The 23,724-nt window shown below is 58.3% G+C and overlaps 1 protein-coding gene across 2 annotated transcripts in view; it reads right to left on the reverse strand.

The window, feature by feature from the left end:
* CCM2 (CCM2 scaffold protein) overlaps nt 1–23,724 on the reverse strand; it is a 42,670-nt gene that overhangs the window by 16,818 nt on the left and 2,128 nt on the right. The window contains exons 1-2 of one of the 2 annotated variants that reach the window (XM_075419976.1): nt 4,642–4,801; nt 330–503 (exon numbers count right to left, since the gene is read on the reverse strand). In XM_075419976.1, coding sequence (XP_075276091.1) covers nt 330–503; nt 4,642–4,653 — 186 coding nt within the window. In that variant the 5' untranslated portion in view covers nt 4,654–4,801. Of the gene's footprint in view, nt 1–329; nt 504–4,641; nt 4,802–23,724 lie in introns of those variants that run through there. The other variant, XM_075419975.1, reaches the window with a different exon arrangement.

Below are 23,724 nucleotides of genomic sequence, written 5' to 3' on the forward strand. Positions count from 1 at the left end.
CAGGCGCAGGACCCTGCCCTTGCCCTTGTTGAACCTCATCAGGTTCCTCTGTGCCCAGCTCTCCAGCCTGCCCAGGTCTCGCTGGATGGCAGCACAGCCTGCCGGTGCATCCACCACTTCTCCCAGTTCTGTGTCACCAGCAAACTGGCTGAGGGTACGCTCTGACTCTTCATCCAGGTCATTAATGAAGAAAGACTCCATCAACGCAGAGCCCCAAGCTCCTATTGAGAAGCTGCTAAACACACCCACGTAGGGAAGATCTCTCCTGCTCTGAAGTTCTCCTGAAGCTCTATACAGTTATATACGAGCCCCAGCCAGGCCGACGTTACCTTCACTTCTTTCTCGATGTAGTCGTTCAGCAGCACGTCCGGTTCGACGCGGTCGGGCAGGGACACCAGCACCGTATGCAGAGGCCGTCTCTCCGTAACCTTCTCCTGGGCTTTTTTATCCCGACCTTTTTCGCCCTTCAGGAAGACTCGTTTGAAAGGAGACACTATTCCAGGCTGCGGAGAGAAAGGGAAATGCCGGGGCGTCGGGGTTAAGGGCGAGAGAAGGAGTTTCTGCACCGGAATGGGGGGGAAACCGGCGGCACCCGCTGCCCAGCGTGCCTCCAGCCTGTACATCTGCGCTGGCAGGCTGGTTCTGCCAGCCCCACCACCCCCAAACAGGCTGGGTTTAGAGCTATGAATCCATGAGTCCACGATCTCCCACTGAAAACCACTTTCCCACAAGATATCGCAAGAACACAAGTACCAGTAAGCGCCCAAACGGGTCATTTTTCTCCCAAATTCACAACGTGCAACCTTTCAGGTGAGAAAAAATACAAATATATATTCAGATTCATCGCTGTAAGAGCAAGCCAGCCATGGCCAATAACCAGCAGGCTTCCTCCTCGCCGCAGCGCAGTTTTATACTTCACCCGAGCCTTTGCAGCCGGCGACTCGACGAAGGATCGCAAAAGGAAAAGGCAGAGATGCTGAGAACTTGTCTGAGGTCTCCGGGGAGGTCCACAAACATGAGTACATGACCCAGGAGATGGCCTCCCCTGGGAAAAAACAGGTCTTCGTGGTTCCCAAACCACTGACTGCTGGGTTTGGAAAAACATCGGACCAAGAGCATGCACACATGGGCACCCAGCTATAGAATCACAGAATCATTAAGGTTGGAAAAGACCTCAAAGGTCATCAAGTCCAACCATCACCCCAACACTTCCATGCCTGCTAAACCATGTCCCCAAGTGCCACATCCGCACGGTTTTTGAACACCAGGAGGGAGCACTGAACACCAGAGGGAGCATGGCCACCATCCTTCCACCTCGGCGCGGGGCGGACAGCCCGGAACGCTGAGCAGACCCATGGTAGATCCCCACCAAGCTCCACACCAGCCTGCCCGACGGCTAAATGACCCGGAGCACACGCGGACTTCTCCGATTTACCAGCTCAAATGGGTGTTTTGAAGTGGGCAGATCCAACGCTTGGGATTCACGGCAGCGTTAAATGCCAGTCCGGAGGGGAAACCTGCCCGGCCACGCAGCTCCGATGCCCCACACACGGTCGGCTCCGGTCATCCCGTCCCACGGCAATAATGCTGTCTGCTTCCCACCCCTCAGGGCAACCACACTTTGGCTTTCCTGATTCTCACAGGAACGAAAAATGACTGTCTGATCTACAGAGGCAGAAAAGACACTCTGAAATGCGAATTAATTCCATGCTCCTGCTCAGAAAGGAGTGGAGCACTCTGCTACCTCAAAGAGCAGCAGCCCCCTGCAAACCCAGCTCCATCTCGCCACAGACTCACAGAATGTTGGGGGTTGGAAGGACCCTCTGGGGATCCCCCAGCCCAACCCCCTGCCCAAGCAGGGTCACCCACAGCAGGCTGCACAGCACCGCGGCCAGGCGGGGCTGGAATATCTCCAGAGAAGGAGACTCCACAGCCCCTCTGGGCAGCCTGGGCCAGGGCTCCGTCACCCTCAGAGGGAAGAAGTTCTTCCTCGGGTTCAGCTGGAGCTTCCTCGGCTTCAGTTTGTGCCCGGTGCCCCTTGTCCTGTCGCTGGGCACCACTGCAAAGAGTCTGGCCCCGGCCTCCTGACCCCCACCCTGCAGATATTTAGAGGCATTTCCAAGGTCCCCTCGCAGCCTTCTCTTCTCCAGGCTGAACAAGCCCAGCTCCCTCAGCCTCTCCTCCTAGCAGAGATGCTCCAGTCCCCTCCTCATCCTCGTAGCCCTGCGCTGGGCTCTCTCCAGTAGCTCCTCATCTCTCTTGAACTGGGGAGCCCAGCACTGGACACAGCACTGCAGATGGGGCCTCAGTGGGGCAGAGCAGAGGGGGAGGAGACCCTCCCTCGCCCTGCTGCCCACACTCCTCTGAATGCACCCCAGGAGACCACTGGCCTTCTGGGCAGCCAGGGCACGCTGCTGGCTCATGGTCACCCTGTCGTCCCCCAGCACTCCCAGTCCCTCTCCGCAGAGCTGCTCTCCAGCAGCTCAGCCCCAGCCTGGACTGGTGCCTGGGGTTGTTCGTCCCCAGGCGCAGGACCCTGCCCTTGCCCTTGTTGAACTTCATCAGAACTTCACCTCTTGCTGTCGTGCACTGCAGGACCTTGCCTTGGAAACCACTGCCAAGAAGAGCTGCTGCAGACCCTTCACCAAAACTGCCCGCGCCTTGCCGTGGGATGCTGTATTTGGTGGGGCGAGTGCCACCACCATGTCACCTACTCCCAGCAGCGTCCCATCCCCGCACAGTCATCGAGGCCCTGGACTCAGGTGCATGCATGGGACCTGCTCCCATCAGGCAGCTCCAGCCTCTCTAGTTGCTTTTCTCAACGTGGATGAGCACGAAAGATCTACAGGAACCAGAGGGACCAAAGCCAGGCTGAAATAAATTGAAACCGTTGTAGTAGGACGGGGAAGTGGGATGAGAAAGCTCCTGGCTGAAGAGTATCCACCAAATCCCAGTGTGAGCCAGGTACCACAAGGACACTGGGGACAACCTGGCCCTGAAAAACATCCCTTGGATGAGAGAGATAAAAATAGAGTGAGTTTACAGGAGAAAAAAGGATAGAAAACACAGCTACGTGACGCTGGCCTCGTGAAGCGGCTCTGCCTTTACAGCAGCAGCACCAACACTGCAGATTTTAGGGGCAGCATCCCGGCCGGGTTCCCGAAACGGAGCATCACCCCGCGCTGTGCGACCCAGCCGGCTCCTGCCGAGGGGCCACGAGACCGCTCCCGGCTCCGGAAAGAAGAAAATCCTGCAAGGAACAGGTCTCTCTGCCAAGACTACAGTGTGGGGCTCAACTCCAGCTCCGTCACACCGACCGTGAGGGTGTCCGACCCCAAACGTCGGCCGCCGGTGCGTATTTGCATCAAGAAGAGTGTGGGCAGCAGGACGAGGGAGGTTCTCCTTCCCCTCTACACTGCCCTGGTGAGGCCTCATCTGGAGTACTGTGTCCAGTTCTGGGCTCCCCAGTTCAAGAAAGATGAAGAGCTACTGGAGAGAGCCCAGTGCAGGGCTACGAGGATGGTGAGGGGACTGGAGCATCTCCCCTACGAGGAGAGGCTGAGGGAACTGGGCTTGTTCAGCCTGGAGAAGAGAAGGCTGCGAGGGGACCTTATAAATGCCTACAAATATCTGCAGGGTGGGTGTCAGGAGGATGGGGCCAAGCTCTTTTCAATGGTGCCCAGCGACAGGACAAGGGGCAATGGGCACAAACTGAGGCACAGGAAGCTCCAGCTGAACCCGAGGAAGAACTTCTTCCCTCTGAGGGTGACGGAGCACTGGCCCAGGCTGCCCAGGGAGGCTGTGGAGTCTCCTTCTCTGGAGATATTCAAGACCCGCCTGGACAAGGTCCTGTGCAGCCTGCTGTGGGTGACCCTGCTTCGGCAGGAGGGTTGGACTAGATGACCCACAGAGGTCCCTTCCAACCCCTACTATTCTGTGATTCTGTGATTCTGTGAAGATCTCGTGCCACCAGCGGCTTTTAGGAATCAAAAGCGGAGAGATGCGGAAATCTGCTGCCGGGGTCCAGCAGCTCTGGCTTGGTTCAGCTCCCTGCGCCGAGGCTGCCGGATCCGGCCCAAACCCAGAAGAAACTCTTGCTTTTCCTTCAAGGACGCAGGCAGCCTCCACAGGGCTGGGAAGATGCCGCAGAGGAGCTCCCCACAGAATCACAGAACGTTGGGGGTTGGAAGGGACCTCTGTGCATCACCCAGCCCAACCCCCTGCCCAAGCACAGTCATCTACAGCAGGCTGCAAGGACCACATCCAGGCGGGTCTTGAATATCTCCAGAGAAGGAGACTCCCCAGCCCCTCTGGGCAGCCTGGGCCAGGGCTCCGTCACCCTCACAGGGAAGAAGTTCTTCCTCGGGTTCAGCTGGAGCTTCCTCTGCTTCGGTTTGTGCCCGTTGCCCCTTGTCCTGTCGCTGGGCACCACTGGAAAGAGTCTGGCCCCGGCCTCCTGACCCCCACCCTGAAGATACTTAGAGGCATTTCCAAGGTCCTGAGCCACGTGGAAGAGCCAGAGGCTCTCCTCGCAGGAGGCTTTGGGGAGTCCAAACCCAAGGCGGAGGCGTCACCCGGCATGACGCAACGCAGAAGAACAGCTTCTGCATTTCTGGGAGCCGACCTAAACCCAGCACCTACCTCGTTCTCCATCGAAGGACCTGGTTACAGCGAGCAAGACCCACACGGTGCCGGCACGGAGCCTTTGGTGCCTCACCGAAAGCACCTCCCGGGGAGGAGAGAAGCAGCCACCCTCGTCTCGGGGGCTTCCGAAGCGTGCGGCCCGTGCCGAAGGGCTGGCGAACCCGCGAGCTTTCCTTCGCCTGCCTGCTCGCAGCCAGGAAGTGCAGCAACCACAGCTTCCTTCTGTCACACGCAGCGACAGCGACAAAATAAAGTTGTTGGTTGAGAACCGGGAAGGTTCGGCAGCAGCGAGGACGGGCGTGAGGCGCAGGAGCCCATTTCACAGAATCACAGAATGTTGGGGGCTGGAAGGGACCTCTGGGGATCCCCCAGCCCAACCCCCTGCCCAAGCAGGGTCACCCACAGCAGGCTGCACAGCACCGCGGCCAGGCGGGGCTGGAATATCTCCAGAGAAGGAGACTCCCCAGCCCCTCTGGGCAGCCTGGGCCAGGGCTCCGTCACCCTCAGAGGGAAGAAGTTCTTCCTCGGGTTCAGCTGGAGCTTCCTCGGCTTCAGTTTGTGCCCGTTGCCCCTCGTCCTGTCGCTGGGCACCACTGCAAAGAGTCTGGACCCGGCCTCCTGACCCCCACCCTGCAGATATTGAGAGGCATTTCCAAGGTCCCCTCTCAGCCTTCTCTTCTCCAGGCTGAACAAGCCCAGCTCCCTCAGCCTCTCGTCCTAGGAGAGATGCTCCAGTCCCCTCCTCATCCTCGTAGCCCTGCGCTGGGCTCTCTCCAGTAGCTCCTCATCTTTCTTGAACTGGGGAGCCCAGCACTGGACACAGCACTGCAGATGGGGCCTCAGTGGGGCAGAGCAGAGGGGGAGGAGACCCTCCCTCGCCCTGCTGCCCACACTCCTCTGAATGCACCCCAGGAGACCATTGGCCTTCTGGGCAGCCAGGGCACACTGCTGGGTCGTGGTCAACCTGTCATCCCCCAGGACACCCAAGTTCCTCTCCACAGAGCTGCTCTCTTTCCCCAGCAGCGAGGCCAAGGTGCCCCTCGTCGGTCATCCTACCCGTAAGGAGACCAGGAGCACTGTGCCTGCGCCCTGAGAGCCCCGGTCTTGCCACCCAAGGGTGGGAGCTGCCCGTCTGGGGCCCCAAAGAAAGTGGTTTTTGAACTCTCTGTTGTGAGATGCAGGGGGAGTGCAGAGAGCTGGAGGTCCTTTGCTGGGTGTTAACCATAGAATCATAGAATGCTTTGGGTTGGAAGGGACCTTGAGAGGTCATCTAGTCCAACCCCCAATGAAATGAAGTTGCAAACTCCTTTGATTTAACTCCTCGCATCCCCGGTCACCTCGAGAACTTTCTGTTTCTCTCCAGACAGCCCGTGGCTGTGTCCAGCCTAGGTTGGGGGGCTTAGCTCCAGGCTAACTCTGGTCTCATGGGGTTTTTTTCCTCAATATTTGTCCTATTTCCGTTGAATTTGCAGCTTCTGGAGCAGCAGCGGGCAGCTTGGCCAAGGGGACTGGGGCCACCGAACCCAAGGAAGGGCTTGCCATAGCCAGGAGCGTCCCTGGGGCCTGGTGGCAGCCGGTCCCTGGTGCCAGAGCCACGCTCCCTGGCCTTGCTGGATTTTTGGGGGATGCTGGTGGGGCACGCTGCGCCCCGGTTCCTCGTCAGCGTTTCTCGTTCCTCGGGGAACGTACATTGGGTGAGCTGGATCTCCTCAAAATATCCAACCAAAGCCCAGCTGCCGTTCTTCTTGGAGCCGTCTCCCCCACCCATTGGCGTGCCTTTCCCTGTCAGTCTGGCCTCACAGGCTGAACCCAGCCATGAGATGCTCTCTCTTAATTAGTCAAGTCTTAAATGCCTCGTCAGGACTCTTTCCCTCCTGAATTTTGGAGCTGTGAGCAGCAGGAGGCCCTGAGGAGTGACCGCCATGGGCTTCCTTTGCCGGGAGCTGCAGCACAAGGTTCACGGAACCACTTCCCTGCCTCTTCTCCCGACTTCGAGATGGAAACGCTTTCAAGAAGCAAACCACGGAGGGTGTGGGAGTGAGCTCCTGGCAGCTCTTGCCTGCGTGCCCGGCAGCTGGGGTGGGCTTTTCAGCTGCGTTTTGCTCCCCAACCCGGTGGCTTTTGCTGCAGATGCTCCAGTTGTTCTGCTGCAGGACGTGTCTCCAGACCTGAGAGACCCGCGGGGAGGTGGGCTGGGGAATCACCTTCAGGGATTGCAATGGTGGGCAAGGAGGCAGGGGAAAAAAAGAAAACTAACTTCTGTTTTGTGAGTTTTAAGGAGAAATGGGATCCTTCTCGCCGCAGACGGTGCGTTGGAGGGGTTCGCTTGTGTCCCGAGGTGGGACTCCGCTCAGTGCTCTGCGCGTGCTGCTTCTCCAGCCGACCTCCTTCGTGCCTCTGCTCGGCGATTTCATCGGGGAAATCACCGCCTTCGCCTTTTTAATTTGATTCTCTGTGAAATTAGCAGCTAGTTTTCGTTAATCCTCTGAGCCTGACTCCTGGGCTCATCACTGAGCCCAGCAAGGCTCGCTTGAACACTTTGTGCTCTCCCAAAGCATCTCCTGGGAGGCCCTGGCTCAGGCGGGGAGCTCTTAACCTCATTTCCAAGCTTTGCTCTCCTAATGCGAGCAAGAAACGTAAGGACTCACAAATAGGAGCCCTAAAAAAGCTTTAACGCCCTTGGTCTCATTAGATGTTGTTGGAGCTTGGAGAACAAAGTAGCTCTGAAGCTCGGAGGAGAAAATCTGGTTAAAAAAGCCCCCGTGGGCTGGGGTTGTTTCCACGCTGGGTGCAGCCAGGTGCAAGTCCAGGCTGTAGCGGCGAAGGATGTCGAGGAGTTTCCAGGGTTTTTTGGGTTGCAGGAGGTGGGACGGCGTGGCTGGGAGCTGGGAATGGATCGAGATTTCCCCTGGTTGCCCAGAAGGCCAATGGTCTCCTGGGGTGCATTCAGAGGAGTGTGGGCAGCAGGGCGAGGGAGGGTCTCCTCCCCCTCTGCTCTGCCCCACTGAGGCCCCATCTGCAGTGCTGTGTCCAGTGCTGGGCTCCCCAGTTCAAGAAAGGTGAGGAGCTACTGGAGAGAGCCCAGCGCAGGGCTCCGAGGATGAGGAGGGGACTGGAGCATCTCTCCTAGGAGGAGAGGCTGAGGGAGCTGGGCTTGTTCAGCCTGGAGAAGAGAAGGCTGAGAGGTGACCTTGGAAATGCCTCTAAATATCTGCAGGGTGGGGGTCAGGAGGCCGGGGCCAGACTCTTTGCAGTGGTGCCCAGCGACAGGACAAGGGGCAACGGGCACAAACTGAAGCAGAGGAAGCTCCAGCTGAACCCGAGGAAGAACTTCTTCCCTCTGAGGGTGACGGAGCCCTGGCCCAGGCTGCCCAGAGGGGCTGGGGAGTCTCCTTCTCTGGAGACACTGAAGACCCACCTGGCCGCGGTGCTGTGCAGCCTGCTGTGGGTGACCCTGCTTGGGCAGGGGGTTGGACTAGATGACCCACAGAGGGCCCTTCCAACCTCTACCATTCTGGGATTCTGTGATTCTGTGAATCAGGGTCCCCCAGCCCACCAGCAGCCCCTGGTCAGTAGTGTGTCCCGTCCCCAGCTCCCACTCGGCTTCAGAAATCCCAAGTGAGATATTTCTGGGAAAAGGGAGGATCTACTCTTCATCTATATTGTTATAACTCCAGCTGGAGTATTGGGGGGAGGTTTGGAAAATTTCTGGAGGGGGTTTGCTGCTGAAGGCCATCTGGCAGCCCCTCTTCCTCCACCACGTACCAGGGGGTGGTGGCAAAGCCAGGAATTAAACCCTGATTGACCCAACGCCGGCCCACGGAGCAGGCCAGGACCTTCCCCCACGCTTCAGAAGATCCTGGGAAACACACCTCCAGGACGCCAAGTGAAGGCAGGAGGACAGGGCTCAACGCCACATCATGGGGGCTGGTCTCGTTGACCTCCAGCGCTGGAGTTCAGGCTTTCACCCAGAGCCCATCCAAAAATCAACACGGTCTTGGACTGTCCCTTGAAACACGTTCAACTTTTTGGGTGGAACACAAAGGAGGAAGAGCATCCCTCTCGTTAGGAGCGGAAACAGCTTCTTAATCCACTCGAGGGGATTAGCTCAAATGCAAATTTGTAAGGCTAATTCTCCCCCCCGGCACGTCTGCATGGAGATTAAGGGAGTCTGAGCTCCACATGGCCACCCAGGACTGCGTGTCCCCAGGGACAGCCCGCGCCCCAAACCCAGTCACCCTGCTCCTAAAGGGACGCAGGGCGCGCTGGCTTAGGGCAAAGCCGGAGCGCTTTCCCAGAGAGCTGCCGGCAGCGCCCCAGGACCGGGCGATGTTTCCGAAGGGATCAGAAATCCAACCTCGAGCGTGCCGGGGGTGCGAAGGCTGGGCTCAGGGGAGGAAGCCTCTGCAGAAAGGGAGCACCCGGTACGGCAGCGGGTGAAGTCATTCACCGAGCCCAAAGGGGCTCCGGGTCAGCTCGCTGCCAGCGGAGGAAATGAAGAAGAGGACCACAGCAGCGTGCGCAGAAGGACAAGAAGTCACGGGAGGTGCCTGCAAACACAAAATGTGAAACCAAGCGAGGAAAAAACACTTTCACAGAATCACAGAATGGTCAGGTTGGAAGGGACCTCTGTGGGTCCCCCAGCCCAACCCCCTGCCCAAGCAGGGTCACCCACAGCAGGCTGCACAGCACCGCGGCCAGGCGGGGCTGGAATATCTCCAGAGAAGGAGACTCCCCAGCCCCTCTGGGCAGCCTGGGCCAGGGCTCCGTCACCCTCAGAGGGAAGAAGTTCTTCCTCGGGTTCAGCTGGAGCTTCCTCGGCTTCAGTTTGTGCCCGTTGCCCCTTGTCCTGTCGCTGGGCACCACTGCAAAGAGTCTGGCCCCGGCCTCCTGACCTCCACCCTGCAGATATTTAGAGGCATTTCCAAGGTCCCCTCTCAGCCTTCTCTCCTCCAGGCTGAACAAGCCCAGCTCCCTCAGCCTCTCCTCGTAGGAGAGATGCTCCAGTCCCCTCCTCATCCTCGCAGCCCTGCGCTGGGCTCTCTCCAGTAGCTCCTCATCTTTCTTGAAGTGGGGAGCCCAGCACTGGACACAGCACTGCAGATGGGGCCTCAGTGGGGCAGAGCAGAGGGGGAGGAGACCCTCCCTCACCCTGCTGCCCACACTCCTCTGAATGCACCCCAGGAGACCATTGGCTTTCTTAGCAGCCAGGGTTTTTAGAGAAGCACGTTTAGAGAAGACTTGGCTCTTAAGAAACAAACTCCAACCAGCCTCTAGCACAGCGATAAGCAAGCTCCGGACACCGAGCTGCAAACCGCCCACAGGTACATCCTGATGCCGAGCAGAGGTTTGTTTCCAAACGACTTCCCATTCCTCGGCCCCTGGGCAGAAGGAAGCCGTCGCAGCCTTGTTTCGCTCCCCCTGACCGAGGCGGGTCCCCGTCCAGGTGGCGAATTGCTCAGGGGCTCTCTCCAGCCCTTCAGCACAAGGCAGCGTCGCTCAGACGATAAAACTCCAGCTCTCCTCCTGACCTGGCAGCAATGGGATTACAGCAGCGGCTGCAAAAAGCCATTTTAATGCCCTGCTGCCTGGGGAAGAGGCTGCAGAACTTTCACGGCCCATAACTGCTGGATTTCCCCACCTCTCCATCCTTAGCAGCCAGGGCTGTACGGCAGCATCACGCATTTACGGGCTGGGAGGCTGAACTGGGAAGACTGGGGGAAGCAGGGGGTCAGGACCGCTTCCAGCTGGGCTCTGAGCACCTCCAAGGATGGAGAACCTGCGGCCTCCAGGGCAGCGTGTCCAGTGTTTGACCATCCTCACGCCGAAGAAAGTTTATTACGCTCGAATGCAAGTCCCTGTGGTTCAGTCTGTGCCCATAGCCTCTCGTCCTGACACTGGGAAGAATCCAGATCCTCCTCCTCTTCCTCATTCCCCCTAGGAGGCACTTACAAACATTAATAAGATCCCTTTGAGCCTTCTCCAGGCTGAGCAGTCCCAGCTCTCTCAGCATCTCCTCACACAAAAGATCCACCGGGCCCTTCACCGTCTGCTGGATTCACTCCAGTACATCCCAGTCTCTTGTACTGGGAGCTCTAGGGGATTGGCTCCTGCCCCAGGCAGCCCAGGAGGCCACGAGGACATGCTGCCGGTTCCTGCTCACCTTGGAGCCCACTGAGATCTTCTCTGGCCCTGGACCAGAACAAGGCAAGAGGACACAACCAAGCAGCCACGACCTTTTCCAGATCATCCTGTCCCTGTAACAAGGTTTGCTTCGACTTGGCCGGCACTCCAGCTCTTCCCCGAAGAAGCTGCTCCAATGAGGAGCTACTGGAGAGAGCCCAGCGCAGGGCTGCGAGGATGAGGAGGGGACTGGAGCATCTCTCCTGGGAGGAGAGGCTGAGGGAGCTGGGCTTGTTCAGCCTGGAGAAGAGAAGGCTGAGAGGGGACCTTGGAAATGCCTCTAAATATCTGCAGGGTGGGGGTCAGGAGGCCGGGGCCAGACTCTTTGCAGTGGTGCCCAGCGACAGGACAAGGGGCAACGGGCACAAACTGAAGCCGAGGAAGCTCCAGCTGAACCCGAGGAAGAACTTCTTCCCTGTGAGGGTGACGGAGCCCTGGCCCAGGCTGCCCAGAGGGGCTGGGGATGGTCCCTGCTGCTCCAGGACCCCCCCATATGTATCATTCAGACCCCACCACTGCAAAGAAACACACACAGAGAGCTCAGCAGCTCCGCAGGAGCCACCGAGCCGGCCTGGGAACCCCCTCGAAGCTCCATGTGGGGTCCAGGCTGACGACCACCCATGGGACATCTTCCCGTCACGTGTCACTTGCTGCTCCCTCCTCATCCCACTGCTGGGTTCAGAGCATCAACGCCGCAGCACGCCAGCCTGCAGCATCTCCCCAAAGCCCTTTTATTCCGCTTTCCTCCGGTTTTTGTCAACGGGAAGCATCTGATGAAGAGGTAAATGGGCGTCGGAAGGACTTCTTCACACAGGAGGTGCAGCGAGATGAGGGTGTGTGGGCATCCAGGATCAGCGCTGAGCTTGGCACGCCGACATCACTGCAGAAGAGCTGCTCTCCTCCCCGCAAAGACATCCGGGCGCCAAGACCTTACACCAAACCATTATTCCAGGGATTCCTTTTTGAAGCCGAGAGCTCAGTCCAGCTTCAGCTTTTTATCAGCTTTCGCTGAATGCAAGGATTTGAGAGGGGTGCTCTGGATAACGACGCCAGGCAAGGAGTCAAAAATTAATCAAGAATAAAGCCGTGGGTGGGCTGCCAAGGGCGGGAGCAGGCGTTGCAGGGCTGGGGATCACCCTCTGGTAGCTCCTGTCCTGTTTTTGAGGGTGACGGAGCCCTGGCCCAGGCTGCCCAGAGGGGCTGGGGAGTCTCCTTCTCTGGAGACATTCAAGACCTTCCTGGACAAGGTCCTGTGCAGCCTGCTGTGGGTGACCCATCTGGATGCCTCTAAATATCTGCAGGGTGGGCGTCAGTAGGACGGGGCCAGACTCTTTCCAGTGGTGCCCAGCGACAGGGCAAGGGGCAACGGGCACAAACTGAAGCAGAGGAAGCTCCAGCTGAACCCGAGGAAGAACTTCTTCCCTCTGAGGGTGACGGAGCCCTGGCCCAGGCTGCCCAGAGGGGCTGTGGAGTCTCCTTCTCTGGAGATATTCCAGCCCCGCCTGGCCGCGGTGCTGTGCAGCCTGCTGTGGGTGACCCTGCTTGGGCAGGGGGTTGGGCTGGGGGACCCACAGAGGTCCCTTCCAACCCCCAACATTCTCTGATTCTGTGAACTCTGTTCCTGGGTCCGGCAAGGAAAGATCCCGGGAGCAGCGGAGCCTCGACAAAAGAGGCTACAGACCACTCGCAGCCTCACCTGCAGAACAGGTAACGCCCAAGTCTTGCGTTTTAGCACCGAGTAAAACCAGCTTTGTGCTCACCAAGGCACAACAGATGGATTTTGGTGGAGGTCACCATCCCTCCTCAGCCCACCCTGCGGGCGGTTCTCCAGCACCATTTGTCTCCTCCGACCCGGCCGGCACACGGATCTCCCTGCGATCGTTTCGACCGGCGCGTAGGGAAGTCTCCGGATGGGATCCTGGTCCCCTGCCCAGCAGCCTTCTGGTGGGACAGTCCCTCCAGGTCCTCACACGGCTCCACCAGACCTGGCTTCGTCTCCACTGCGCTGAACCAGAGCCAGGAGCGAGGGAGCCCCGCCGGCCGCGGGACCTCTCACTCCTCCCCTGCTCCCAGCAGGCTGACGCGGAGTCGACACTCACCAGCGGCACCAGAGTGAGATAAATTAAAATAAATCATATTTCAGCCAGAAACACTGTATTTAATTTCAAAGCCACTCTGTCAGACAAACCCGTTACTGAATCTAAGTAATGTAGAAACATAAATTTCTTAAAAACAGCGAGCTGGAGCCCCTGTCAGTCTTTAAAAAACCCAAACAACGCGGCAGCTCGAGACTAAAGGCGACGGCTGCACAAAACCCACCGACGACACCAGGCTCCGCTCCGCGCTCTCACGTTTCGGACGGCCTTGCCAGCTCAGCCGGGCTCCAGCCTCCCCGCCAGGCTTTTCCTCTAAAGCAAGAGGAAAGGAATTCTCCCCGGCTATTTTTAGCAGAGCCTTGTTCCTCCTCCCAGAGAGATTCCTACCGCCCGGCTCAGCCCTCCACCCACGGCTTTCATCTCCGGGTGCGGAGCCGAGCCGGGCTGAGCCGACGCATCTGGAGCGAGAGGCTGGAGGCAAGAGACTTGCCTTGACTCAGCTCAGCAGTCTGCAGCGGATCCTCCGAGGAAGCAGCTCCACCAGCAAGAACCACACAATCCCAGCATGGTCGGGGTTGGAAGGGACCTCTGGGGTCCCCCAGCCCAACCCCCTGCCCAAGCAGGGTCACCCACAGCAGGCTGCACAGCACCGCGGCCAGGCGGGGCTGGAATATCTCCAGAGAAGGAGACTCCCCAGCCCCTCTGGGCAGCCTGGGCCAGGGCTCCGTCACCCTCAGAGGGAAGAAGTTCTTCCTCGGGTTCAGCTGGAGCTTCCTCTGCTTCAGTTTGTGCCCGTTGCCCCTTGTCCTGTCGCTGGGCACCACTGGAAAGAGTCTGGCCCCGGCCTCCTGACCCCCACCCTGCAGATATTTAGAGGCATTTCCAAGGTCCCCTCTCAGCCTTCTCTTCTCCAGGCTGAACAAGCCCAGCTCCCTCAGCCTCTCCTCCTAGGAGAGACGCTCCAGTCCCCTCCTCATCCTCGTAGCCCTTAACTCAGCCCGCTGTCCACGTCTAGCAGCACAAAGCGTGCTTTCTACGTCGGTTATTAGAGCTCAGCGTAGTCACTTTGGTAGAGCAAAGCCTGCTTGGTGAACCCACGCTGCATCAACACTGAAGGGTTTGGTATTCTGCTTCTGGCTTGGTAAACGTGAAAAGGCCCTTCAAGAAGCAGAGAGAAATCTATTAAAAGGCCGGTGACCAAGGCTGCAGACACACAGTAGTTAACACAAGACTAAGCAAAGAGTTTGAAGGACTTTATGGAAAACATCGCTTTCAAGTCTCTCTTCCGAAGGGCATCGAAGCCAGTAGAACAGGATAAAGCAGAGCAGAAATTCATGCAAGTCAAACTGAATTTGCAGAGACATTTGCAGGAGTCTCTAATCTCTCTTCTGAAGATCACAGAATGTTGGGGGTTGGAAGGGACAATGTGGGGCTGCTGCTGAAGGAGGCGGGTGTCCTGGTGACGGAGGATGCGGAGAAGGCAGAGCTACTGAATGCCTTCTTTGCTTCAGTCTTCAGTGCTAAGACTGGCCCTCAAGAATCCCAGGCCCCGGAGGGAAGAGAAGAAGCCTACAAAGAGGACGACTTTCCCTTGGTCGAGGAGGACTGTGTGAGGGATTGCTTAAGCGATCTGGACGTCCACAAATCCATGGGCCCCGATGGAATGCACCCACGAGTGCTGAGGGAGCTGGCGGATGTCATTGCTGAGCCACTCTCCACCATCTTTGAGAGGTCCTGGAGGACAGGAGAGGTGCCCGAGGACTGGAGAAAGGCCAATGTCACTCCAATCTTCAAAAAGGGCAAGAAGGAGGACCCAGGGAGCTACAGGCCGGGCAGCCTCACCTCCATCCCGGGAAAGGTGATGGAGCAGCTTATCCTGGAGGCCATCATCAAGCAAGTGGAAGAAAAGAAGGTTATCAGGAGTAGTCAGCATGGATTCACCAAGGGGGAATCATGCCTGACCAATCTAATAGCTTTCTACGATGACATGACTGGCTGGGTAGATGAGGGGAGAGCCACGGATGGTGTCCACCTCGACTTCAGCAAGGCTTTCGACACGGTCTCCCATAACATCCTCACAGGGGAGCTCAGGCAGTGTGGGCTGGGTGAGTGGTCGGTGAGGTGGATCGAGAACTGGCTGAATGGCCGAGCTCAGAGGGCTGGCATCAGCGGCGCTGAGTCTGGTTGGAGGCTGGTAACTGGTGGGGTTCCTCAGGGGTCAGTACTGGGCCCAGCCTTGTTTAACTTCTTCATCAACGACCTGGATGAAGAGTTAGAATGTACCCTCAGCAGGTTTGCTGGTGACACAAAACTGGGAGGTGTGGTAGATACACCGGAAGGCTGTGCTGCCATTCAGCGTGACCTGGACAGGCTGGAAAGCTGGGCAGAGAGAAACCTGATGAGGTTCAACAAGGGCAAGTGCAGGGTCCTGCGCCTGGGAAGGAACAACCCCAGGCACCAGTACAGGCTTGGGGTGGACCTGCTGGAGAGCAGCTCTGTGGAGAGGGACCTGGGTGTCCTGGTGGACGACAGGGTGACCATGAGTCAGCAGTGTGCCCTGGCTGCCCAGAAGGCCAATGGGATCCTGGGGTGCATCAAGAAGAGTGTGGGCAGCAGGGCGAGGGAGGGTCTCCTTCCCCTCTACACTGCCCTGGTGAGGCCCCATCTGCAGTGCTGTGTCCAGTTCTGGGCTCCCCAGTTCAAGAAAGATGAGGAGCTACTGGAGAGAGTCCAGCGCAGGGCTACGAGGATGAGGAGGGGACTGGAGCATCTCTCCTAGGAGGAGAGGCTGAGGGAGCTGGGCTTGTTCAGCCTGGAGAAGAGAAGGCTGAGAGGCGACCTAATAAATGCTTATAAATATCTGCAGGGTGGGGGTCAGGAGGATGGGGCCAAGCTCTTTTCAGTGGTGCCCAGCGACAGGACAAGGGGCAACGGGCACAAACTGAAGCACAGGAAGTTCCGTCTCAACAGGAGGAAGAACTTCTTCCCTCTGAGGGTGACGGAGCCCTGGCCCAGGCTGCCCAGGGAGGTTGTGGAGTCTCCTTCTCTGGAGATATTCAAGCCCCGCCTGGACAAGGTCCTGTGCAGCCTGCTGTGGGTGACCCTGCTTCGGCAGGAGGGTTGGACTAGATGACCCACAGAGGTGCCTTCCAACCCCTACTATTCTGTGATTCTGCATCCACCACTGTTCCCATCCTGAGGAGCCGGATCAGTCAGCTGCGTGTGGCCGAGCGATGCCAATGGCTCCGGTGGGACAAGGCCACCTGACCTCGGGCACACGTGTCGGACAGCGAGCTCTGGAGCGGCCCAGGGGCAGAGCCCGACGCCTACGATTTCACCACCGCCCAGTCTGGCTTCCAACGCTTCCTCCGTTTGGAGCCAACCGCTCGAGATTATTTATTTACTTCAAGCCTTGCCAAGACTTTGAGAAACCAGCCATTGGGGAACGCTTTTACCAGTGGTATTCCTGCCCCGAGGAATCCGGCTGCGGGGGGCTCTCGCTACGCACAGCCCGCAGGCGCGTCGGCTGGGCTCCGACCGCCGTGCTTCGCGTACTCGGGCTCGGCGATCAGCTTGGCAGTTCCATCGGTTTATGTAGGTTTATGCCTACAAATATCTGCAGGGTGGGTGTCAGGAGGATGGGGCCAAGCTCTTTTCAGTGGTGCCCAGTGACAGGACAAGGGGCAATGGGCACAAACTGAGGCACAGGAAGTTCCGTCTGAACATGAGGAAGAACTTCTTCCCTCTGAGGGTGACGGAGCCCTGGCCCAGGCTGCCCAGGGAGGTTGTGGAGTCTCCTTCTCTGGAGATATTCAAGACCCACCTGGACAAGGTCCTGTGCAGCCTGCTGTGGGTGACCCTGCTTCGGCAGGGGGTTGGACTGGGTGCCCCACAGAGGTCCCTTCCAACCCCTGCCATGCTGGGATTCTGAGATACCACCAGAGACGCCATGAGCAGCACCAGAACAGAAGACCTCCAGCCGCCATGAACGCATTTGGACACCGCAAACCGCAGCAGCCATCTCAATGTTGGTACCCAACCCTAAAACGGGCAAATAAAAACTTCCCAGGTATCAATCAGCCAGCCACGGCTCTGCTGCTAGGAACCTCCCGCTGAAACCCGGTTCTTGAGACCGCTCCCCGCTTAGCAGAACACCTTCCTCCAAAGCAGCACTTGCTGCTGTATTTTTAGCATCTTCTTCGGGCTGAGCATCAACGAGACCCAAAGACCTTTGCTGAATGGGAAGCTTGAGGTTTCCAAAGCTTCGCAGCAACGCTAATCCACCCGCCTCGCCTCCAAGCACCTTCTGATCACCTAACCAGAATTTCATGGCATACGACTGTCGTTCCCCACAGCAGCCAAGCTAAACCGACCAACTACCAGGGTGAGGGCAGCTTCACACCCCATTTTCTCCATTTTGGTCAGTAGGAGAGGTGAGCGTTTTTCTGTGGTCAGCAAGAACATCACAAGACCCACGCTCGCTCCTCCTCGTGCCCCACTCGGCTCAAACTCTGCTTCTACAGAGCAGGTTTGCTCTTAATTGATTTTTTTTTGCTACGGGTAGATGCTAGGGGGAAAGGATCAAAAGGCACTACAGGCTGATAAAGCTCTGGGAAAAATAAAATAAATGGAGATTAAAGGCTGTGTGAGACAAACGCTCTCCTGGGAGCGGGATGCCCCAGGCTGGGGAAAGGATCGGGGCCCTACAGAAGAGCCAGCACCGAGGAGCTAAGTCATCGCTCAAGGAGTTGTGATTCTGTTGGTCCCACTGCAAACCTGGGGGCTTCCTGGTCACATCCCTGGAGAACTGGGCTCTGCAGCCTGTCACGGGTCCGCGGAGATGAAGCTGGGACCGAAAAACATCCCGCAGGGCAGAGCTTCGTGCCTGCTGAGGCCCTGTGCATCAAGGCAGAGTGCTGGAAATACGAAAACTGCTCCAGTTCAGGGAGGTCTCTGGACTAAAAAGGCATCATCTCGTCCCAGAGCGCTACTCCTGCCCGGCTTCAGGCTTTCACCAGCACAGAAAAACAGGCTGCACCTCCGAAACAGCGAGCATTCGCTGCTTTCTGGATGTGACAGACATAAAGGGGAGACAGAGACTTAAACCCAGGGTATTTGGTGCTGCTCTTCAAAACACAGGGGCTGCAGGGTCAGGGTTTTACCTGGGGCTGGAACCGGACTGGTGTTGGGTCAGGGCTTCCATCGTGGAAAGTTTTATGGAGTGCAAATTACACTTCTCAAAGCTGGTATCTTTACTTCAGCCAGAGTCATCTGCGAGAGCAGCAGCTTCAGGAACCCCGAGCTTTGTCTGCCGTTCCCTAACCAAACAGCAAAGCAAATATTTACCCAATTACACGGTAGAGTTTTGCACCGAGCAAAACCCACAACAGCAAAACTATTTCAACACTGCCATGCGAGCCCAGGAAAATAAAATAAATCTGCGTTACGTTGAGCGCTGCTGCAGGATCTGTGTTTTGCCGTGCCGGCCTCGGCAGCAAAGCAGCAGCTTGGTGTGCAGCGAAGGTTACCAGGGGCTGAAGGTCCAAAGCAGGCCCATCAGCTCCCAGGGTTGTGAAGCCTCAGCCGTGGTGACGTGACCCGTCTCACCCCCCACCATCGCTCGCCCTGGATGAGCTCCCCGAAGAGATGAGCCCCCAGCACTGCCCCTGGCCACCGGCCCCACTCCCCCCACGCTGCTCCGTCCTCAAAGCCCGGAGGAACCACAGCCGGGACGTGTAGGGAGGTGGAAAGCAGCAGGGGTGGACACCCCAAGGCAGCAAGCAGCAGCAGCCAGGATGCTCTCCCTCCCTTCTCCCTCTGGAAGATCTCCAGAGAAGGAGACTCCCCAGCCCCTCTGGGCAGCCTGGGCCAGGGCTCCGTCACCCTCAGAGGGAAGAAGTTCTTCCTCGGCTTCAGCTGGAGCTTCCTCGGCTTCAGTTTGTGCCCGTTGCCCCTTGTCCTGTCGCTGGGCACCACTGCAAAGAGTCTGGCCCCAGCCTCCTGACCCCCACCCTGCAGATATTTAGAGACATTTCCAAGGTCCCCTCTCAGCCTTCTCTTCTCCAGGCTGAACAAGCCCAGCTCCCTCAGCCTCTCCTCCTAGGAGAGATGCTCCAGTCCCCTCCTCATCCTCATAGCCCTGCGCTGGGCTCTCTCCAGTAGCTCCTCATCTCTCTTGAACTGGGGAGCCCAGCACTGGACACAGCACTGCAGATGGGGCCTCAGTGGGGCAGAGCAGAGGGGGAGGAGACCAGCACACCCACGCCCCATCTCTCCTGCCCCTTCTCCCCCCACCCCAAGCCACCTTTTACCCCTCATCTGCCCCTCCTCAAGCCTCAACCCAAGACGATCCCACCTCCATTCAGCCTCTGCTCCTCTTGTTCCTGATTTCTGGCTTCCTCTGGAAGCGGGAGGAAGCACCGGGGAGAGAAAAAGAGCAACTCCCTGCTCGTAACCGGGCTGAGAAGAGCAAGGACAGGACCATCATGCCAAGCCCTGCAGCCCGCCAAGCGCCGGCGGTTCAAAGGAGAGCAGCTGCTACAACCCAGTCCGGTGGGTCAGCCGGCTTCCCCACGAAGACTCGGATCACGAGAGAGCTCCCAAAATGAAAAGCCCCTTTCCCAACCCGGAGGCCATCCCTTCAGAGGCAAAGGGATGCCAGATTTACTCCTTACAGAGCTCCTGAACGTAAGCAGAGATTTTAAGCACGATTAAGGGAACGCCGAGCTGCACTCGGGAGTTTTCCCAAGCTGCGTCTGACACGGCACCGGGGTTCGTCACTGCAATCGTTAAGGTTTAACGGGGATCAGCAATGGAAGCCCTGAGGGTGTCAGAGGGCGGCATCACAGATCTTTGGTGGTTCTTACCCGCACCATCCCCAGCCAGCCTTGCACAAAGCCGTGCAGACACCAAACGCCAGCCACTTCAGACGAGGCTGTCGCCTGGAAGCGTCGCTTACGGCACAGAGAATGATGTTCTGGCTACAGAGGAAGACGGCAGACTGTTCCCCAACGCCCATGCGGCAGCACCGGCACGCCAAACCGCAAACCGGCCGATGCCACGGGACAGGACCAGGGCAGCCTCACCCCTGTCAAGCTCCTCCAGCGATCGCAGCCCAGCTTTCCTCCCTCTCCACCGGCTCCGTGCACCAACCCTGCTCGTTGACGAGCTCGGAAGATACTGGTGCAGCTTCTGCCGGATTTCCACCATGAGTCATGTCCGCTCACGAGCCGCAACGTGAGCCTGGGGCCAAGGGACACGCCAGGAGCGGAGGAGAAGGTGGCAGCACTCACCGCACGTCCCGGGACTGCGGGCTCCGCAGTGACCCTAGAAGAAGGCTTTCAACCACAGCTCAGCCACGGAGATCAGAAAAAGGGGCTCAATGCCCCTCAGCGTAGCCTCAGCACAACCTTCTGCTTCGAAGCGAGGCGTGAAGCGACCGGACACCACACCAGACAGCGCTGGCTGGAGCTTTATCACCAGGAGCTGCAGCCCACCCGATGAACTTACTCATCCCAACAGGGCTGGGGATTTGGTCATGGCTGCAGCATCAGGGCTCGGCACGGAAGAGGACAACGGGTGACAGAGCCTACGGGAAGGATCTTGACATGGCTTGCGTTAGCTGGACGTATGGAACCAGGCTCTGTATGCAAAGAAGCGTAGGGTCCGAGGAGATCCCAGAATCCCAGCATGGCAGGGGCTGGAGGGGACCTCTGGGGATCACCCGGCCCTGCACCGCGTCCAGGCAGGGCTTGAATATCTCCAGAGAAGGAGACTCCCCAGCCCCTCTGGGCAGCCTGGGCCAGGGCTCCGTCACCCTCAGAGGGAAGAAGTTCTTCCTCGGGTTCAGCTGGAGCTTCCTCGGCTTCAGTTTGTGCCCGTTGCCCCTTGTCCTGTCGCTGGGCACCACTGCAAAGAGTCTGGCCCCATCCTCCTGACCCCCACCCTGCAGATATTTAGAGGCATTTCCAAGGTCCCCTCGCAGCCTTCTCTTCTCCAGGCTGAACAAGCCCAGCTCCCTCAGCCTCTCCTCCTAGGAGAGATGCTCCAGTCCCCTCCTCATCCTCATAGCCCTGCGCTGGGCTCTCTCCAGTAGCTCCTCATCTTTCTTGAACTGGGGAGCCCAGCACTGGACACAGCACTGCAGATGGGGCCTCACTCGGATGCAGGTGCTTCTGTTGGCGTAAAAACCTCCCAGCAAGCTAAAAATGCAGATACCATGTGCTCAAGTAGCCTCAATAAATGAAGTCACAGCAGAACCACTCCTGCAGCAATGGAACCTCAGACAGGAACACAGGCTTGTCGAAGCCCAGTGCCTACTCCGGCACAAACAAGATACTGGAGCTAGCAAAGGAAGCTCAAGCGACTCATCCCGCAAGCAGAAACTCCTGCAAAGCTGCAACCTCAAGCCCTCAATATTCTTTATATGAAGGCTGGGCACTCACCCTGCACCCAGCTTCAAGAAGAACCAGCTCTATTTCAGCTATTTAATAACCATCTCACTCCCCCCCCCCGAAGCTTCTCCACTTTCCATTCCCTCCCACAAACGCCGGCGCAGAACACGACCCCGCCGCGCAGGTCGTCTGGCGCGGAGCGAATCACAGAATCACAGAATAGTAGGGGTTGGAAGGGACCTCTGTGGGTCACCCAGCCCAACCCCCTGCCCAAGCAGGGTCACCCACAGCAGGCTGCACAGGACCTTGTCCAGGCGGGTCTTGAATATCTCCAGAGAAGGAGACTCCACAACCTCCCTGGGCAGCCTGTTCCAGGGCTCCGTCACCCTCAGAGGGAAGAAGTTCTTCCTCATGTTCAGACGGAACTTCCTGTGCCTCAGTTTGTGCCCATTGCCCCTTGTCCTGTCACTGGGCACCACTGAAAAGAGCTTGGCCCCATCCTCCTGACACCCACCCTTCAGATATTTGTAGGCATTTATAAGGTCCCCTCGCAGCCTTCTCTTCTTCAGGCTGAACAAGCCCAGTTCCCTCAACCTCTCCTCGTTGTGGAGATGCTCCAGTCCCCTCACCATCCTTGTAGCCCTGCGCTGGGCTCTCTCCAGTAGCTCTTCATCCTTCTTGAACTGGAGAGAGCGAAGCGCGCTGCGGAGTCAGGAGCTCAGTTTTGGCCGTCGTTTCCCAACGATCTGCACAAGAAGGAATCCCTGGCCCAGCCAATCTCCTCAATATCCACCGGCATTTAAAATCGCAAAGAATTCAGCGCCATGGACCGAGATGGGCTTTACCAGGAAGATCTGGCAGCTGCTGGAAGAGGCAAACTGAGCCAACGTCAGAGATCCAGGGCATAACCGAGCTGGAAAAGCCAGGAATTTTATGTTAACATCTGATGCCACCCACGGAGAATTACTCTGGGAAAACCTAGCGAGCGCTTCGCGCTGGATCACCGGCAGCAGCCTGGCAGCCGTCCTGCAGATGGGAGATGTTGTAAGAGCCTCTGCGACAGAGCCCAGCAGGAAAAATCCTCTCTAGAGGCAAATAATAACCAGGGGAGCCAAGAAATCTGCCTCCGTCCTCCCTCCAGCGCTTTTCTTTCCAGGAAGGGGAGCGCCAGGAACATCCATCCTCGCCCAAGGCTCCCAGGCTTGAGACCAACCGCTCTCCGGCTCCAGGCAGGTTCCCACGGCAAAGGCCGGGGAAACCTCACGGCACAGCCAGAGCCAACACGCTCCAAATCACAGAACCATCCAGGGTGGGAAAGACCTCTGAGGTCACCAAGTCCAACCGTCACCCCAACACCCCCATGCCTGCTAAACCCTGTCCCCAGGGGCCACATCCAGACGGTGTTTGAACCCCTCCAGGGATGGGGACTCCCCCCCTGCCCTGGGCAGCCTGGCCCAAGGCCTGACCACTCTCTCAGCACAGACATTTTGCCCAGTCTCCAAGCTGAACCTCCCCTGACGCAGCTTGAGGCCATCGCCTCTCGTCCTGTCGCTGGTTCCTGGGGAGCAGAGACCAACCCCCCCTCACTGCACCCTCCTGGCAGGGAGCTGCAGAGAGCGAGAAGGTCTCCCCTCAGCCTCCTCTTCTCCAGATGGAACAGCCCCAGCTCCCTCAGCCGCTCCTCAGCAGACTTCTTCTCCAGCCCCCTCCCCAGCCTCGCTGCCCTTCTCTGGACACGCTCCAGCCCCTCCAGGTCCTGCTTGCAGTGAGGGGCCCAGCACTGCACCCAGCACTGGAGGGGCGGCCTCAGCAGTGCCCAGTCCAGGGGCACCATCCCTGCCCTGCTCCCGCTGCCCACCCCATTGCTGACCCAAGCCAGGATGGCGGTGGCCTTCTTGGCCACCTGGGCACACTGCTGGCTCCTGGTCAGCCGGCTGTCGCCCAGCACCCCCAGGGCCTTTTCCACCGGGCAGCTCTCCAGCCGCTCCTCCCCAAGCCTGCAGCGCTGCTGGGGTTGGTGTGACCCAAGGGCAGGATGCGGCCCTTGGCCTTGTTGACCCTCACACAGTTGGCCTCGGCCCATGGATCCATCCTCCCTCACAATATCAGTAAGAAATGCGTGGTTTACCCCAAACCTGTTTTAAAAACAGCTCTCACCACCACAGCCAAAAGCGAGCTGGATGTGCTGCATCCCGTTGCTGCCGCATTCCGGCTGGGATAACCTCGTTGGCGTGAGCCACCAGAAGTGAGAGCTGGGGAACACAAGCACCTGGCAGGATTTCCAGCGCTCCGGTTAAACAAGCAGACGCTTTCTCTAAAGCTGGAGCTAGCCCCAAAGCAGGGCTGGGATTTTCCCCCTAGTCCTGAGCAAACCTGCCCTAATACCCCCTCAGGGCAGTGCTACAGGA

The sequence above is a fragment of the Opisthocomus hoazin genome, chromosome 4 (assembly GCF_030867145.1).
Source record: "Opisthocomus hoazin isolate bOpiHoa1 chromosome 4, bOpiHoa1.hap1, whole genome shotgun sequence".
In the NCBI taxonomy this organism is placed as follows: domain Eukaryota; kingdom Metazoa; phylum Chordata; class Aves; order Opisthocomiformes; family Opisthocomidae; genus Opisthocomus; species Opisthocomus hoazin.